Source organism: Diabrotica undecimpunctata, chromosome 3 (genome assembly GCF_040954645.1).
Source record: "Diabrotica undecimpunctata isolate CICGRU chromosome 3, icDiaUnde3, whole genome shotgun sequence".
Taxonomy (NCBI): Eukaryota; Metazoa; Arthropoda; class Insecta; order Coleoptera; family Chrysomelidae; genus Diabrotica; species Diabrotica undecimpunctata.
In genome coordinates, this window is record NC_092805.1 from 36,826,151 (window position 1) to 36,846,531 (window position 20,381).

Sequence of the window (20,381 nt, forward strand, 5' to 3'; positions counted from 1 at the left end):
TTTCTATCTTCCTAGGAGTCAATAGTGTTTGCTGAATTTCAGGCATATTTGTTTTCTTTAGTTAAGGATATGTGTTCTCCAGGTTAACCCTCTGTCCAGGTGCATCCCCAAGGATTTGGCGCTCCCAACTTAAGGTAGGTTTTGATGATGTAGTGTAATAGGTGGGGCTAACTATTCTTCTATAGCTGGTACAGATAACCTACACCGATTTTATTTGATTGGCTTTAATTCTCCCTTTTTTCGTGTCCGCTCCTGTATTTCCATGAGATGTTGTTGGAATAGTCTTCCTGTTAGTACTACGTCTTTCTGTTTGGCCATAATTGCTTTATTAAACTGTGGTTATTGGGTTGCTAGCTGGAAGGTCGGCTGTGTACCTAAGATAAAGAAGTGAACCAAGGACACTGCCCTGTGTCATTCCTACTTTTATTAATGTTTTTCTTTTGTTTTTTGTTCGTATCTTGATTCACATAGAAAATGTTAATATTAATTTAATTAAATTCTATTTGAATTTTATTTTTTAAAAATTGAAAAAATACAATTTTGAAATTGGTTTGCCAAAGTTTAGATCAGATACAATTATTAGGCGTATTTATTTTCCATTTTATTAAATACTATTTCAAATAATATTCAAATTTATATCCATCTCTCCGTCAATCGAAGAAACTTAGTAGACAAGAACCTGTTCTTGTATGAGCTCCTTGGTACATATCCGATGTTGCCGATGTAACATACATTCTCAATTGTTCACATTTAAAAGTATAACATGCAGCCAATGTTAAATCGTATTTGTGCAGTTCTTCGAATTCTAAAGCGGTATAAGGATCAGAATGGGGTGTGTTATGAAATAGATGATAAAACGACATTTATATTAAACAATATAATTCATTGATTCATTTTACAATATACATCTTTTAAAATAAACTATAGGGATTACAAAGCAATTTATAATATTGTTATTATTAATAAGTCTTTCGTTTATTTAAGATAGATACATAATTTCCAAGATCAACAAGAAGCGAGTAGTTGTTACAGATCGAAAACCTGACCGAAGTTAACTTTTTAATAACATTTTTAACCTTACGTCATTGCACATCTTACCAACTAGCTCTAAAATGATAGAAACACGTATTTCTTTATGTGAAACTTTCAACCACAACTCAGAATAAATTAACTATACTATGATTTCAAATATAAATTAGTAAAACTTAGAGATAGAGGCGTGTATTATTGACTAATCTATTGTAAGAAAAAATGAGACAGAAATGGAGAAAGGAGAGAAATCTAGAAGACAGAGAGTAAGAGTAGTAGATATTAATAAACAATAGGGAGAAAGAGTGGGATACAGAGATAGAAGCGGAGAGAGAAACATATACAGACAGAAAAAGAATCGGATAAAGCACTAAGCATGGAGAAAGCCGAAGATATATACAAAAAAAGTGAAAAATAGGGAGATAGTGGAATGTTGATAGAAAAATTTCGCAAATAAAAAAAGAAAAACCTTCATTGCCTTTATAGATTCAGCAGAAAGGTCCATTTTTAGTCTATTTATTTGTATTGAGGTAAAACATTGCTATTAAAGATGATAAATAATCAATCGGTATGATTAGAACTGTGAACAATGCAGAATAATGTTAGGAAATCAATAACCATTTACAATCACATTTGCAGATTGTAGGAGGTTCAAAATGCTAAAGTATTAACTAAGCGTAAGATAAACGAGATAGATAGTGAGTGGCAAAAATAATGAGAGACGGGGAAAGAGGGAGAGAACTCTAGTACAACTTGATGGGAAAAACTGTCTATAAAACTACGAAATTAAAAATTTCTTTGGTGTCTTTAACTTGTACTAACTTAAGATAAATACTTTGAATTAAATCTCTTTTAGAACTGGTTGGCTTAACTGATCTCATCTCCTGTTTTGTTAAACAATAACAACAATAACCTGCACTCTTTTTTGTTTATTAGAGAGAAAGAGTATTTCAACAAACTTATAACAATAAATAAAATATTTATATAAAAATTTATTGGAATTCCTTACTGGGCGTTGAAATCGCTGTAACTCTTTCGCAATTCCTCCTTTTCTTCTTTTTCCTTGGCTATAAAAGATAAAACATTAATATATTACATAAAATTAAACTTACGAGACAAGTTATATTGTTGTATTTTTTAAAGACAAAAAACATTTAATGGTTAGGTGGGGAATGGAACTCACGACACTCAGGTTGTAAGATTGATGAAATAAGATAACACCATTATGAATACCTTAACTACCGTTATTGGAAATAAATAATAATTATAATTGTGGCGTTTCATTTTCCTAGATTTTGATTGAGTATAATATCTCGTAGTTTTCATTGCCTATGACTTCTGTCTAGACTTGAAAGAAGTTAAGACCCGTTGTATTATAAACACAGGCTCACTTATCTACTAAGAATGTTTTTATTACCTTTCCGTTCTAATTAGTCTGACAATAGGGTATAAAATAACCGAACGCCACCATTTCTCTCAATTCTTAGTTTGTTGTTGCAATGGCAGCTGGCGTCATGCATTTTATTTTAAAAATATAAATAGGTACATAAGATCATTATTCCAATATGAATATATTTAAAGAAGTCTAATGTAAAGGGTTCCTTATGAATTAGTACTCATAATGACTTCCCTTATTTTAAAAATGTACACGCCACCCTTGAACTGCACTCGTCTCTCGTCTCGAGCCCCTCGATAGTTTATAATTTTTAAGCGATACCCTCGACAATCATATTGAATTTAGATTATAGTACATAATACACTCTAAGGTGTTACATATTTTCTATCTTACTATACGGAATGGAAGCTTGGACATTGAAGAAACAACACATAAGGAAAATAGAAACGTTCGAAATGTGGTGTTACAGAAGAATATTAAAAATTCAGTGGGTTCAAAGGATTACCAATGCTGAGGTACTACGACGTCTAAATAAGGAGTTAGAAATTATGAACAGCATAAAAAGAAGAAAACTAGAATATTTGGGTCACATAACCAGAGGAGAAAAATATGAGCTGCTGAGAATTATTATGCAAGGAAGGATCCAAGGAAGAAGAAGCATAGGAAGAAGACGCATCTCCTGGCTGAAGAACCTTAGAGAATGGTTTAACTGTAGTTCACTACAACTTTTCAGAGCAGCAGCCAACAAAGTGACCACAGCCGTTATGATATCCAACCTCCGATAGGAGATGGAACTTTAAGAAGAAGACATAATACACAGTCCTCTATAAAGAGAATGACAGATATTTGTTTCTAGAATATTCTTCTTCTTCTTCCTATAAGGAATTCTGTTTGTTCATTGGCGGATTAATACCTCTATGGAAGTTTGTCACTCCATCTTCATCTTCACTCCATCACTCCTGTAATTCTTCTCAGTACTCTCATCTCTGCAGTTTCCAGTAGAATTTGCGTTGTGGCTGTGTCGGATCTTGTTTCTGAGGCATATGTCATTATTGGTCTTACACTGACTTTATAAATTCATGACTTCATCTCAGTGTTAATGTGTCTGTTTCGCCATATAGTATTATTAAGGCATCCTGCCAGTCTATTTGCTTTTTGTACTTGATCTCTCACTTCTTTGTCCAAGTCTCCATAGCTAGACAGTGTAATTCCCAGGTGTTTGATTTCAATTACTTGTTCAATACTGATGCCATCAATTTCTATTTTACATCTGGTTTATTCTTTGCTGACTACTATTGTTTTAGTTTTCTGAGATGAAATTGCCATATTAAATTCTTTTGCTCTTATGTTAAATCTTTAGACCAGTCTTTGCAGATTATCTTCATCTTGGGCTATCAATATTGTGTCGTTTGCTTAACAGAGTATTTTGATTTCTTTGTTTCGCATTCTGTATCCTCTTCCTTGGTAAACGGTTTTGATGATTCCATGCATGATCAAATTGAAGAGCATGGGGCTCAATGAATCCTCTTGTCTTATTCCGCTGCCTATTTCTATAGGTTTTGTAAGTTGTCCATCTATTCTGACTTCCATTTTGTTGTTTTGGTAGATGTTTTCGATAGTTTTTATAATATTTAGGGGAACTTCTCTATTATACAGAATATGGATTACATCTTTTAGTCTTACTCTGTCAAACGTTTTCTTTAGATCAATCAAACACAGAAATGCTGGTCTATTATACTCTAGTGATTTCTCAGTAATTTGCTTTAAAACGAATATTGCATCTGTACACGATCTTCCACTACGAAAATCCTGTTGTTCATCTGATAAACTTATCCTCTGATTTTTTAGCACTTGTAAAATTTTAGTTGTAAGTTTTAGCGTAGTATTTAAGTTTATACCTCTGTAGTTTTCTGGGTGTTTTTTATCTCCTTTTTTGAATAGTAGAATTAGTTCGCTGGTTCTCCATTCTTCCGGTATTTTATAATTTTATTAATTAATGTTGTTAATTTTTCTGTCATTTCTGCTTCACAATATTTCAGTAACTCGTTTGGTATCCCGTCTTTACCTGCTGCTTTTCTGTACTTCAGGTTTTCCAGTATTTTCCGAACTTCCTGTACATTTATATTAAGTTCTTCATTTGTTGTAATTTCTGGTGTTTCCGGTTCTAGCATCGTTTGTTCTTCCTCTACATATAGCTTTTTTAAGTAGTCAATCCACGTAACCTTTTCTATGTGTTTTGGTTCTATTAGTTTCTTGACCTCTTATGAAGCGCCATATTTTGCAGACCGTAAAAATTCTAGAATATTGACGTAATTAAAATATTTTAATGGTGGGTCCACAACGGTTCCATTTTCTGCCGTCCAGAATAGATGGCGTTTACGAACGGTATCCATCCCACAGGAGGATATTTGGTTTAGATGCCTGCCTTTCTCTCTTCAATCCTAAACTATACGATGAGCGCTAATGTAGGGCAAATCATGTCACAGTTTTGAGGTACATACTTCTATATAGAACGAACAGAATATTCACACTTTATAGTCCATAATATCCTGACTTTACTTTAAGTGTAAAATGTTTACATTCAACATTTCATTCAATATATTAAAAAGACCCAAAAATGGCCTGAAAAGTTTTTGCACGATTTTCTGTGTATATTGATTTATATTATTATCAGTTATTAATGAATCCTCGACCTTTTGATAAACGGGTTGATTTTGAAAGGTCTTTCAATATTTTTTTAACGCTTCTGTGACCCCCAATACTAATATTTTCTTGTTTATAACGATATCACTATCTACTTCATTAGTAAAACTTAAAATTTACAAGTATTGAGGCTAAGGTCAATTAAGATGTAGGTGTTATCTATAATAAACTTGAATTCTGGGTATAAATAGCGAAGGTTTGTTATAGCGTCACAATGTGTGAGAAAAAATACAGGGTTAAAAAATAGTCATAACACCATAGAATAAATTTTTGGAATTAAGACAATTAAAAATTAGCATAGTAAAAATGATTTAACCTTTTATAAAAAAATAAAAGCCGCGTCACTGAGCGCTTATGACATGTGTAAATATGAGAGATCATGATTTAGCGTGAAGTAGTAACTAATATATCAACAGAAAGAAATAAACGTCAATGCATTTAGGCATAGGAGTCCAATGCTTCATATCTGTCAGCCATGGAGGATCTTATAAGCTCTTAAGTGGACTCTAGGTTAGTGTAGGAATACCAAGAACAACTCGATGGACTCACGGAACATAATAATGCCACTAGTATTGTGGAGTATGCACACGCCATTATTGGAAACAAGGAATTTTAAATAATTCACTTGTTAGAAATAATTGTTTGTGTAAATTGTTTATTAACCCACTTACTACACAAACACACATCTAAATAATCAAACCTCAGCAAAACAATACATCCGAGACCCTGATCCAATAATAGATATAAATTGAACATTTGCCTTCGATGAGAAAAAAAGGTACAACAATTTTCATTAGAAGATTTCAAAGGTGCAAGATCAGGAGAGCGAGGTGGCATTTTTATGGTACGTTTTGTACTAATAACTCTATCTGGAAACGTAATGCTTAACAAATCTAACACCTCCCGTGCATTGTGAGCTGGACAGCCATCTTGCTGCAACCAAATTTCATCCATATTAATAGGTAATGCTCGAACTGCTACAATTATGTGATTTCTCAGGAGATCTGGGTATTTACGACGACACACACAAAGTGCCCACAATGAAAAAAGGGGCAATTACGTTCACTTAAAATACCAGCCCAGACGTTGAGTTTTTGACGGTATTGTGTTTTGTAATGTGCCTATTTTCTGTAGAGTACCCTACGGTAACAGATGGATTATGATTGCCAGTTAAAGAAAAAGAAGACACATGTTTAAACAAGATTTTTTCATGAAATATTCGTCACGATTAGTGTGTTTCATCATGTCCTCACAAAACACCATCCGTCGTTTATAATCAACAGAGAAAATTTCCTGAGTTTTTTGCAATTTGTAGCAATGGTACTTGTTTCTTTTTAAAATATTTCGTACAGTACTAGCACTAATACCAGTTTCTCTTGAAATTAAGGTGCTGCTACAAGAAAAATTGATTTCAGTTAGTGTACATACGGCAGTTTCACGTTGTTCCCGTTCTTCATTAATTGCAAGAGCTGGTTGATGTAGTGATCTTCATCACTATCCGTGCATTTTCTACAATTCTTGACACAACCAGTGTTTTCAAATTTAAAAATAATGTGAATTGTAGATTTTGTTGGTACAGGACCTTCGAATAAACCTGCCGATTATATCGTCGGCACTACTTTCAGAATAATGCTATTTAATAATTTGAATTTTATGTTCAGTTGTAAAGGTTACCATTATTCTTAACTTGAAATATCAATTTCTTTATTCTGTTTTTTTTATGAATAAAACCAGAATTATTACTAATGAAAAAATAAACGTATATTTGACGTTTCCGTTATCAAAACTGAATGTCACTTTGACAAAACTAGAATTCAATCTAATGGGTGTTAATAATAAGCTCGTATGTCGGTACTAATTTCATACTATATTCGGTCCCTCTCTGTTAGCAGAACAACCTCATACTGTTCTTTTCGCACTAATTATGCGTGCCATATGCAGTTTTCAGATTACCACAACTGTATATTGTAACTTTTTCTTATCTAAAACCTGAAAATATGTATGCAACATATTTTTCATAACTATAAATTGTTATTTTAATGCTGGAGAGTGGGAAAAACTCACAATATGAAATATTTTTCTAAATCATTCCAAAAAAAGGCACATTTTGATGGTAGTATTTGTACACGCCCCATTATTATGAAAACATTTCTCATGTTTCGTAGTCACATTGTTTGAAACGCGCTGCTTTATAGTGTTTGGGGTGATAAAAGATGTAAAAACCCAGTAAACTCCCCTAAAACACTTGAAAAGCGGATTTTTCGCATGTTTCGAGAAAATGCTGGCTTTTCTGAATGTGAGTAATACATCGTCTTATGTTATTTTAGAAACTTTTTGAAAACATGCTATTTGATTAAGTAGAAAGGTAAAAAAGTTGGGGAAATCCAGTAAAAACCCAGAATGACTCATGAAAAACTGATTTTCACATTAACAATGGTTGTATTTGCTTCTTTGAGGTCTAAAATATTCTTTTTCATATATTTTTGAATATGAATTGGAGACGCATTGATTCAGGTTATCATCATCATCATCATCAGTGGTGCTACAGCTCTAGTTGAGCCTTGACCTTCCCCAGTCTATTTCGCCAGTCGTTTCTGTTAATCGCCAACCGTTGCCAATTTGCCGCGCCGATTTTCCTTGCGTCCTCGTCCACACCGTCCCTCCATCTCAGTCGTGGTCTGCCTCTACTCCTATTTCCCACTGGGACCGATAATAGAGTTCGTCTGGGTGGGTAATTTTCATTTGCTCTTGACACATGTCCAGCCCATCTAAGCCTACCTATTTTTATGAAGGCATTGATTCAGGTTATATCTATCTAAAAAAAATCATTTAACCCCACAAAACATTAAAAAAACATGGTTTTTGAGGTTTTAAAGATTTTCGCCTAATTTTTAAATGTCCTAAAGGACTCAGTTATTTCAAATTATACATAACCTAGAAAAACCTTGATTTGATCTATTTTGAAGTCAATAAAATGATAAAAAAAATCGCCAAGAACTAAAAAAAAAGTTTTTCGGGGTTACCTTACGGAAAAATCTGGAAAAGATAAGGAATATATTTTTTGATAAAATACACAAAATAGAAAAAAATTAATCCTGCAGCCATCTAAAAAAAAAGTTATACTTAAAAAAAAAGGATTTTTAGGTTATGTACACTCAACCTACGGCTCAAAAACGAAAAAATGACGTTTTGAGGCAGAGGAGAGGGTGACGGGAGAAAATTGCGCTGTTTTATTTTTAAATCACATAAAACGTAAAAAATAAAAAAAAATTGAAATCTAGGAGTGAGAGTATTTTGCCTATCTTAACGGCGGGTACCCTTATTGTCACAACCATATAGAGAGTTTTAGCTGTAATTATATAAGGTGAAAAACCATAATAAAGGTAAGAAGGAAATAAAAAACAGGATAAAACAAGATACCATATTTCTTTGTAATTTGTCAACATTTCATTTCTAGTTTTATTAGCAATGTTCTTTAGAATTTAAAACTAAACGTAAAACTATATAAGTAAAGAGAAAAGATGCAATGAAACTACAATATTGGAAAGAAAAGAGGAATAGGGGTAAAAAGCAATGAAATCATCCAACAATAAAGGAAAGGACTAAGAATACAATTTAATAAAACGATTTCTTACCTGTTTCTTTTGGAGTTTTGGACTTCTTTTTCTTCTTCTCCTTTTTAATCTCTTTAACTGCCGTCTCAACTCCTACTGCTTCTACTGCGACGTCGTCTAAACCTAATAAATTCGCTTCTTTAGCTACATGTTCCTTTTTCTCTTTATGCCTACTGTTTTTCTTTTTACTAGATTTTTCCTTAACTACTTTAACACTATTACAATTTTCTTTAGTACGTTTTTCGTTATTGTCTTTACTAGATTTCTCCTTATCCAATTTTTTCTTGGAATGTTTCTTTTCCTTCTTTTCTTTCAATTGTTTTTTATGGTGTTCTGGTTTCGCCGAAGGATCATAAGTTGGCCTAAAATGATTTATGTGTTAGTAAGGGAATAATTTATAATTTTTAAACAACAGATTACAGACGTATAGTTTGCGTAAATTACAAAACTAAATGAAGAATATCAGATTTACGAAATAACGGAAAGAAAAACATACATAAACAATTAAAGTTCATGTAACCTTCTGGCTAAGGTCTGGTGTTAGGGTTTTCAGGTCGCGCGTTTTCAGGTGGCGGCTCAGGTAAATTAGAAATTGAAAAATTACTGGTGTCAGTGCCGAGAATAGAACCCGGGCCCTCCAGCTTGTTAAGCAAGTAACATGGTCACTGAGCTACGGCTGCCACTTCATTCACAAATAGCGATGGAAAGACAAATGCTAAAAATCCATCGAAATAAATCATCATTTGTAGTCAGTTGTAAATGTAATGTTTAGGTTGGTAGTTTCCTAACTTACTTCCAAAAAAAAAATGATATTAACGATTTGTTATTTTCAGTACAAACAATGTTTATATCTTTAAAATGATACGGTAACTTCTTCTTCTTCGTGTGCCTCATCCTTTAAGGACATTGGCGATAATCACGGCCCATTTTACTGTATCTACAGCAGTTCTGAAGAGTTCTATTGTTTTTTTTCCACTCCACTGCTTTAACTGCGTCGTCTCCCCGGTCCTCTTTTTCCTTCCACTTTCCATTGTATAACCAATCGCATAAACTCATATTTTTCATTTCTTGTGTGACCAAAGTAGCTCATTTGTTCTTTCCTTTATAGTGTTCAGTATTTTTATTTCTTTTTTCATCTTTCTTTATATTTCCATTTTTGTTACGTGTTATGTCCATGATATTTTCCACATTCTTCGACAACAGTTCTGAACTTGTGTTCAGAGCCTTTCCATACCTCCCACAGTACTGGGTAGTGCGATCAACCAAAATTTGCAGCCTTTCTCCACTGTCTGCAAGCGTATTGTATCGTCTGCATATCTGAGTTTATTCACTAGTGTTCCATTAATTGATACTCCTTCATTGATGTCTTATTTTGTTGGTCTACTCGTATTATAGCTTTCTAATATTGGTATAAATGTTTAATGCTTCTCACATCCTGATTATCTATTCTATATTTTTGTGTTCTATAATATGTTTGCCAGTCTTCTGTGTTATATTTTGTCGAAGGCATTCTCAAAGTCAACTAGTCTTATGAATACCTACACACCGTTGATATCTCGACACCGTTCTATGAGTTTTTGGATAGTAGATAATGAATCTCAAAGTGCCAAAGACTAAATTCCAGTCGGTTTCCTGTTATTCTATCGTCTGGTATTTTGTAGACACGTTCATGTTTCACTCGTAAAGAAGACTTTTAAAACATTGTTCATCAAGCCAAAAAACTGTTACTACTGTAACAAAAATCTCATATCGAAATTATAATCAACATTTAGAAAAATAGAAAACTTCAGTGTTTCTTCTTGTTATTCAGTCACCAAAGAACCCTCGGGGTTTACAATGTTGTTCTAGTAGCATATCCTGTAGCACCATCTAGTTGTAAACAACTATTTTGCAATTTTAAGAGGATCTCATTGCGATATCATGCTCAATAGTTGGGGATGAACATCAGCAATAGTGTTGTATCAATCGCGATTGATTCGTTCGTTTTGATTCAATCATTTCAAAGTATTGAACGACCAAATTCCGCTAGTTCATAACGATCCGATCGTGCGGTGACAAAAATCGCTTGATCGACCGCCGATGGCGCTGATCGAACCAAAACAAAATCCCACAACCAATACTCTCATGACTTTCGGTCCTCGGTTGTTCCTCACTTGCGACGAAGATCGATACATGTCATGCGGCTGAATATTCCAATCAGATGGTGATAGTGTATTAGGATGGGGCTCGTCAACAGCTAATAAGCCGACAACAGCTAGTTTAACCAATATTATTCTTGAGAAAATATCATACGTAGAGTTCCATCTTGTTTTAATTTTAGTTGAGGCATCCCCATCTACGTTTGCATACCTCTTAGCTTAGCTAAAGAACTGAAACTCTTTTTATAAAATTGCACGATGGCCTTAACCTTATTAACTCGTCCTTGGATTTCCATTAGTTCAGCTTGAAGGACCAAATTGAGGGTATGTGCGAAACATGGAAAAAGTGTCCAAGACGTAGCTTTTATTGCTGTAGTTATATTAGCAGCGTTGTCCGATATGACACACGCTATTTTATTAGAAAGGCCCCATTCATCTGCTTGAATTTTTAGTTGATCTGATAAGTTTTTAGCTGTATATCGTTCATCAAAGGGAATGCAGTCAAAAAGATAGGATTTATATATTTGCTTGCCATTATCATTATCAATAAAGTGTACGGTAATTGCAATAAAACCTTGATTATTGATTGAAACACATCCATCTGTAGTTAGACTTTGTTCGGTCTTCCATCTACCTAGGGTCAAATGGAATGTTCATTTTCCGGAGATCTGCTTAGATGTTATCTCTCCATCGCATTCTGGGACGTCCGAGTGGTCTTTTGCCTGTGGGAATCTCCTCCCATACCAGTTTTACAAGTCTCTCGTTATGCAGTCTGTGCACGTGGCCTGCCCATCTTAGTCGCTGTGATTTAATTTCTTGGACAATAACGGCGTCATTGTAGAGTGCTTTTAATTCGATATTGGTTCTGATCTTATACTGGTTTGTGGTGATGTCATGGTGAGGTCCGAATATTTTTCTAAGTATTTTTCGTTCAAAGCGTCTGAGCTTTTCTTCGTTTGCTTTGGCCACGGTCCACGTTTCGCATCGGTATGTTATTACAGGTCTGACGATGGATTTATAGATTTTATCTTTGAGCTTCTTGTCAGATTTTTTGATTTTATGAGTTTATCCAGTGCGAATAGACAGCGGTTTGCAGATTGGATTCTGTCTTTTATTTCTTCAGTAATATCGTTGTCAGCTGTGATTACGGCCCCCAGATACTTAAAACGTTGTAGTCTTTTGAAATTGAAGGTGTTGACCGTCACATTTTGTCCTATTCTGTCTCTTCGTGTCGTTCTATTTATACACATATATTTCGTCTTTTCTTCATTAATCTTCAGCCCTACTTCACTTGTTGCTTCTTCTACCTTGTTGAAGATGTCTTTCGTGGATAGGATGGAGTCTCCTACGAGATCTATGTCATCTGCATATGCGAGTAATAGCTTGGGACCTTGAACCGATAGCAATTCTGTTTTTATTTCGACCGACCTCATGGCTTTCTCTAATACAAGGTTAAAAAGTAGTGGAGATAACGCATCACCCTGTTTGAGTCCACTGTTGATTTCAAAGCTGCCAGACAGTTTATTATTTACACGTACTTTAGATATTCCACCCTCCATACAGACTTTGGTCATCCGAATGAGTTTCTTTGGTATTGAGAACTCCGCCATGGCATTCCATACTTGGCTTCTTTCTACGCTATCATATGCCTGTCGAAAATCTATGAAAAGATTGTGTATGGGTCTGTTATACTCCCATCCCTTTTCTAGAAGTTGTCTCAGCGTGAATAGTTGATCTATTGTTGATCTGTTTGCCCTAAAACCGGCTCTGACTTTGACAAATAAATAAAACAAGATGTTCATTGATACTACGAAATCGCAAACGTTAGAAAGGAAGTGTGTGAGAAAGAGAAATAATTGTAATGTTATGGAACTTACAAGTTTAAGTCTATATCTAGGGCTCGATGAGGATCGTCTTTATGAGAATGATCACTTTCATTATCGGAAATTGTGGCTCCTTCTGGAAGCTCCATATCTCTCTTTACTTCTATCACAGGACCATGATTAACTTCTTCATCAGAGGAACTAAAATAAAAACAATTTTTATGTGGTACTAATAGAACTAAATTTATTATGAATAAAAACCTTATTTTATAACATTTTAAAACTTTTACAACAACAGTGTTGTTAAAAAAGATCATGAAAACACATCTAATTAATTATAATTTTTCTTTTTTAAAGCAGTTGGCAACACTTTTATGTCAAAGTAGGGACGAGTTCGGACATTCAAAGCAATGAAACATACCAAGCTACAGTGTTTTGTTATTTGCTAAACTAAGGTTTTACTTATTTACTTCATATTTTTGAAAGTGAATATTACTCCCAAAACGTGAACTAAGACTTTTAATTTGAATAAGCATACATTGATAAGTCAAAGCAATATTGCCAATGTGCGCCGAGAAACTATAGATAAAGAAAACTATGAGGAAAAAATAAACGGGACGAAATGAGGTGAACAGGAAACGAAAATGTGAAGAGAAGATAAAGACAAAGCAAGGGATAAAACTTCTTTATAAGGGTAAGTAAGAACACTAGGCAAAAAACCTAAGACCTTCAGTAAAACACATGCTGAAATTATTGTTCATTATTGAACCACTGTACAAAAATTATTTAGCGAAAGTGGAAGAAAAACTAACCATACTGCAAAAAAACGAGAAGAGGAAATGACGAAAGTTATGACGATTGAAGGTAAATCCCAATAAGAACAAAAATGATAATTTACTGGAATAAATGAGTCTTTTAAATCACCTAGGGCGTTAATAGGCTTCTATAAAGTTTTAGAATTATGCAGTAGAGTTAAGTTAATAAGAGTGACAACGCGGGGATGTATCAAGTTTTTGAATAATTATCTCCAATTAGCTTCATCCAATAACTATTGATAGTCCAAACAAATTGTAATACAAGGCCGACTTCTATTATAAGCACAGCTCTATCTTAGCTCCACGTCTATTCAACATAAAAATGAATACTATTCTCATATTTCTGGGGTAGCCACGAGTTCACCAATTTCGGTAACAACTGCAAACTTAGAAATGGAAGTACTGGAAAGATAAGTCATCACTAAATTGAACTACAACTTACCATTTTATAAACGATATGTCGATGACTGCTTACTTTGTATTTCGAATAATAAAGTTAATTATACTTTTCAAATGTCTAATAGCATTCACAACAAAATACAATTTACTCATGAAATAGAAAGCAACGACAGAACTGCGTTTCTTGACTGTTATTTGCAATACAACATCAACGATAGCCGAATAACTATAAACGGATTTACTAAAGGTGTGTGATGTAACAGATATTTAAATTTTAACACCAAGGCACCCATATCACACACAAGAAGTGTTGCATTTAGTCTAACAGGTAGAGCAATTAAATTATCCAGCTCATATTATCATTCCTAACATCTGAGAAAAATCAAAAACATTTTAGAACAAAATAATTACAATCCGGAATTTTACAATCCTCTCATCAGAAAAAGAAGTTTTGTCATTAAGAATTATTCTACCAAAAATCCCAAAATCAATAGAACGTCCCATGAACACAAATAAGAATTTTAAATCATTTCCATACATTAATCGTTTTTCCTTTCCATTTACAAAAAATGTCAAAGCTGCTATCTAAGTATAACATAAATGTTGGACATAAATCACCATAAATATATCATACATATTTTCAAAATTCAAAACTATTATGTGTGTAAATAAATTGTGTAAACATTATCATCATATATTGGACAAACGCATCAATACTTACATGGAAAACCATTCTTTTGATTTTGAAAATATACAGATTATAGAAAGATAATTAAATTATGTATAATGTAACTGGAGATAATATAACTGGAGATAATACATTTTAAAAAGCAATCAACCTGCATCGATAATAAGACAGACATTAAAGACTTCTCTAATTATTATTTAATTAATTAACTACAAAAACATTCACTACGACACTATAGTAGAAGCCACAGTTAGAATGCAGTGTTGGTCTTACGGTGCGAAGCGATGCCGCTCATGTCGGCGCAGTGGTTAGGTGTGTGGTAGTTTGGCGATTGACTGGGAAATCAAGAGCGCTTCGTTTCAAAAATCTTTACCCATTAATTTAACTGAGTTTAATAAGAGAATAAAAAAAGAAATTAGTTCTATAAAAAATGTCTGTATACATAAAATATCCAATACCTCGTAAATACTTATATATACATATATACAATAAAATGCAAGTAGTTTTGGGGAAACGCGACAGTATTATATGAAATTATCTGAAATTATTTATATGAATTAGGACTGATTAGAGCAGTCAGTCTATCTCGTATTATATGTCTCTTAATAAGGTTATGTTATTTTCAACCAATTGTTTATTTCTGTATTTTCGTTTGTTTTCTCAATTTTTTACTGTATTCTTGTTGATATGGCTTCCATAACAAAACAAGACAATTAGAGTTAATATTGGACTCTTTTAAAAACCAATAAAATGGTTCTGACTGGTAAAACAAAACCAACATATAAAACTAACAGATCTACACCACGTGGCAGAACCGTAAATTAGATAGTATGTAATTTTGTGCTGTGGCTCCATGCTAAATGGAATTTCTACGTCATTTTACGCGTAGCAGCACAGAATATGATACCGTTTTTATAGAGTATTTATAAAATTTTACACTTGTATGTAATTATTATATATATATATATATATATATATATATATATATATATATATATATATATATATATATATATATATATATATTAGTATTTAATAGTAATTTAGAGTAATTAGTCGGTATACCCGACTGGGTGAATTTGTAGCAGAAGAAGAGTTTGTGATTACTAACACTTACTTCTTACTACTACCTACTTAAAGCGGTATATACAGAACAATTTAAATACCGTTATTCAATCGGATGTAATGGACCAGGAGCTAGAAAAGTTACATACAGTTTCAAAAGACATACGAGAGAAATTTCTCAAACCACCAAAAATAAAGAAGAAATCGTGGATGACAAATGAGATTCTAGATATGATGGAAGAGAGGCGAAAGTTCAAAGATCAAGACATGTCATTATACAAAAGAATCGATAAAAGGATCAAAAAAGCTATTAGAATAGCTAAGAATACACATCTAAGAAAACAGTGTGCGGAAATACAGCAATTGCATCATAAACACGATTCATTTAATATGCACAAAAAAGTTAAAGAAGCCGCAGGCTTATACAAACCTAGAAGAGTTGGGTGTTTGGCAGATAACTAAGGCAAACCACTGTTAACTGTGGAAGAAAAACTAGACACTTGGAAGAATTATGTGGAAGTAACTTTTGCAGATGAAAGGCAGAATACCATTGAAGACACTGAGTGCCAAATAGGATCCCCGATTACCATTGAAGAAGTCACGTCAGCTATTAAAAGAACTAAAGATGGTAAAGCGGTAGGGCCTGACGAGTTTTGTGCAGAATTCCTAAAACTTATGGATGAACAGGGAATAAAATGGATAACAACTGTATTCAACAACATATACGTAACTGGAAAAATACCCCAAAGCTGGTTAAAGTCGACCTTCGTGACCATAGCAAAAAAAGTAAATGCCAAGACATGCGAAGACTACAGAACAATTAGACTAATGAGCCACTTACTTAAAACGTTTTTGAAAGTGATACACGGCAGAATATATAAAAATGCGAAGAACAAGTATCATGGACGCAGTTTGGATTCCGCGATTCCTTAGGCACCCGAGAGGCTCTATTCGCTGTCCAAGTGCTTATACAAAGATGCAGGGATGTTAACTGTGATGTGTATACTTGTTTTATCGACTACAAAAAGGCATTTGATAGAGTAAAGCATGATAAACTTATAAACATCTTGAAAGAAGTGGGGTTAGATGATAGGGACTTAAGAATCATCTATAATTTATATTACAACCAAACAGCCAATATTAAAGTGGATGACCAATTCACAGAGGCAGTCTCCATAGATAGAAGAGTGAGGCAAGGATGCATTCTGTCCCCGGTGTTATTTAATATATACTCTGAATATATCTTCGAGCAAGCGCTAGGCGAACTACAAGAAGGCGTATTAGTCAACGGAATACGTCTAAACAACATTAGATATGCCGACGACGCAGTAGTTTTTGCAGATAGTCTGGACGGTTTGCAAAGAATAATGTCGCGTATATCAGATATAAGTAAAGAACACGGACTTGATCTTAATACGAAGAAAACAAAGTACATGGTAGTCAGTAAGCGCGAAATACACAGCTTTTGGTTAACCAACATCCAATTGACAGAGTGGACAGCTACACATACCTTGGTACCAACATTAACAGCCAATGGGATCACTGCAGTGAAATAAAACAACGCATAGGAAAAGCGAGATCGGCGTTCATAATGATGAAGTCTCTTTTCAAAAGTCACGATTTACCACTTGCTACCAAAAGCTCTCTCATTAGATGCTATGTATTTTCTACGTTATTATACGGAGTAGAGGCCTGGACACTTTCCGAAGCTTCTTTAAGAAAACTCGAGGCATTCGAGATGTGGTGTTACAGAGGTATTTTAAGAATTTCATGGGTGGATCGTGTGACTAATGTTGAGGTCCTACGTAGAATAGGCAAGGAATGTGAGATTATTAACACCATCAAAGAGCACAAACTATAATATCTTGGCCATGTTATGAGGAATGAACAGAGATACGGCTTGTTGTAACTCATTCTTCAGGGCAAGGTATTTGGAAAGAGAGGACCAGGGAGAAGAAGAATATCTTGGCTTCAAAACCTGAGAAAGTGGTTTAATACATCGACAACCGGACTATTCAGAATAGCAGCAAGCAAAGTTAGGATAGCCATGTTGATCGCCAACATCCGGAACGGATAGGCATCGTAAGAAGAAGAAGATGTAATTATTTATGTAAATGACACATCATAGGGCTCACTGTTGTAGGCTATTCACTCTTCCAGGTTGAGAGACAGGAGAGTAATTTTGTGCGCGTTGGATGTTAAAGTGGCGATAGATTCATTAATAATTGGCATTAAATTTAGGTTTTGCACAAAAAGATTTGGTTTGATTTTATTTTTAAGCATCCTTAAAACATAAAGTTTATATTTTAAAAAGGTAATTTTTTCATCTTACCTTTCAGACTTGTGTTTTTTCTTCCTACTAGTCCTCTTCTTTTTGGACGTTTTGCTAACATTAAGGTACTTATCAGACCGTTTCTGGCCTATCATCTTCAGCGGAACATTGAGATTTAATTCGGCAATGGGTATACTATCGAAATGTTCATTACCATTACTGTTTCCGTTGCGTTCGATGGAATCGTTACTCTTCAAATAATGCGGATTGTTTTGTTGTTCGTACTTTCTAGCTTCCCGACTCTAAAAATAATAAATAATATTTGAATAGGTCAGAAAATTCTGCAGTAGCGAATTATCATGAGAAGTTTGAGAAAAATATTTTAATGTCATATGTTTTGTAAAGTGTTTTAAAACGTACCTTTTTCATTTCCTCTTCCGTAGGCTCCGGTTGGTACGATGACCTAGTTCTTTCTGATTTTACAAATAGATTCTCTACCATTTCAGGTTCACTGTCCGATTCTGATTCGTCTACAGGTTCGTTGATCCAGGCATCTAAATCTAAACTGAAAATGGTGAGTAAAATTATACTAATGAAATTAACCATGAAATCTAAACACAAAAACTCAAAACATCATTTTCGTAAAGTAAAGAAAACAATAAGTGCGAATTTTTTGGTTTCAAGACATTTTAGTTGATAGATGGTGTCTTTGTAAGGTACTACTAAGGTAGAGCAAATCGTAACAAATACTATGCTTGTCTCTGAGCTTTCTAAGAACACATAAATGCTCCCCACCCTCCATTAGAAGTCAACAAAGTGAGAACCTCGCTTGTATTGCTAGATTCATAGCGCTGATAAGTGAAATATGATTTGCAACGACAATTTGAGTTCAGTATAGTTGTTTTTTTACACTTACCCGTCTGGTACAGGCACTTTCCTTTGTGCTTTCGGCGCAACTGGATTCAGTTCACCGCAAAACAAACTTTCCAGTTCGTCCGCTATTAACAAAGTATTTTCGGTTTTACCCTCAACATCTTCATTGTCCATGAGTTTTGAATTACCTGTTGCTTTCCCTAAAACCAGACATGGAAATAAATAACAATTATACATAAAACAATACCACTGATTTTATTTAAAAAATTCATAAAATTCAGTTAATATTTTAACAATTTTTCAATGGCATTTTTAGACATTATTTTTAGAGGTAGCAGATTTTCTAAAGAGCTATGGTACTGTAAATAGTTGTGTAGATCTAACTGGCAACGATGTACTGAACGCAAGAAATGTCTTTCGTCGTCAGCGGTAAATTGCTGAAATTTTCCTTCCCCAATTCCTTGTGAACAATCTTTAAAGGTCTTTCACATATATCTTCTACAGCTTTGCAACTTTGTACAATTACTAAAAATTTGCCGGTCAACGTGTATAGCATGATTATGATCCACCGATGCTTTTTCAAGAATAACGTAATTTTCATCACCTTCCTTTGTGTACACTTTTTGTTGACACCCTTTTTTGATGCATCGTCATCTAACTTTTCCATCTTTGAAGACATGGGCCTTTGAATATTTATATTCATTAATTATTAATAAAAGTTCTCCCCTTTGACTAAACATAGTCGTTGGATTCGCCATTTAAAAGTTAAACACTAACGGACAAAACTATACCGTAATACTTGCAACAGAAGTGAATAACTGAAAATATTTATATTCTTACTTTCAACTATAATCGAATTTAGAATTTCCTGTCATTAAGACTGAATCCCCAACTTTCTCGGCGATGGGGCAGCAGGTACTTGGGATTAATGGACCCAGATAGTTCGTGGAGCAGTTAGATAACGCCGTTAAATAGTTATTTCAGTACCAAGGGCATTAACCCATTAACGCCCACCGTATTTTATGTAATACGTGAGAGACTGCTACATATTTCGACATCTACTAGTCAGAAAAAAAAAAAACATAATTTGTTTTCCCAAAATAGGTTACAGAGTAGATGTTAGAAGGTAACTGTTTATCATAACATTAGAAATTTATAATCGCTTGGCGGTAAAGGGTGATTAGTTTTGTGCTAAGTTTTCTTAGTTTATATTATAGTTCACCGGTTAGATTTTAAGACAGTTTGTAGGACTTTTTCGACTTGTAGTATTCAATTAGTAAGGCTTCTAAATATCAAATAGTGATATAAATAGTATTGAAATTTATACTGGTGAGTATTTTGAAGGTCTTTGATTCTTGCGTATGATATATATTTCGCTGGGTAATCGTGGTCACTAATCAATATTATTCCTTTTTAGAAAAAGTGACGAAAAAATATGATCCTAATAATCCCAAAGATGCAGAGGAATTGTTAAAAATATATAAGAGTTTAAAAGATGACGATAGTATGGCTCAGGAAATTGACCAGTGTAACGAAGTTCAACTCACGTCGCATTATCCAAATGAC

The 20,381-nt window shown here is 33.8% G+C and overlaps 1 protein-coding gene across 1 annotated transcript in view; it reads right to left on the minus strand.

Annotated features, from left to right (window-relative positions):
- Window positions 1-862: 862 nt before the first annotated feature.
- g (adaptor-related protein complex 3, delta 1 subunit-like garnet) overlaps window positions 863-20,381 on the minus strand; it is a 62,021-nt gene continuing 42,502 nt past the window's right edge. The window contains exons 14-19 of the mRNA XM_072525737.1: window positions 18,859-19,015; window positions 18,363-18,507; window positions 18,003-18,244; window positions 12,758-12,904; window positions 8,764-9,104; window positions 863-2,096 (exon numbers count right to left, since the gene is read on the minus strand). Coding sequence (XP_072381838.1) covers window positions 2,035-2,096; window positions 8,764-9,104; window positions 12,758-12,904; window positions 18,003-18,244; window positions 18,363-18,507; window positions 18,859-19,015 — 1,094 coding nt within the window. The 3' untranslated portion in view covers window positions 863-2,034. The remainder of the gene's footprint in view (window positions 2,097-8,763; window positions 9,105-12,757; window positions 12,905-18,002; window positions 18,245-18,362; window positions 18,508-18,858; window positions 19,016-20,381) is intronic.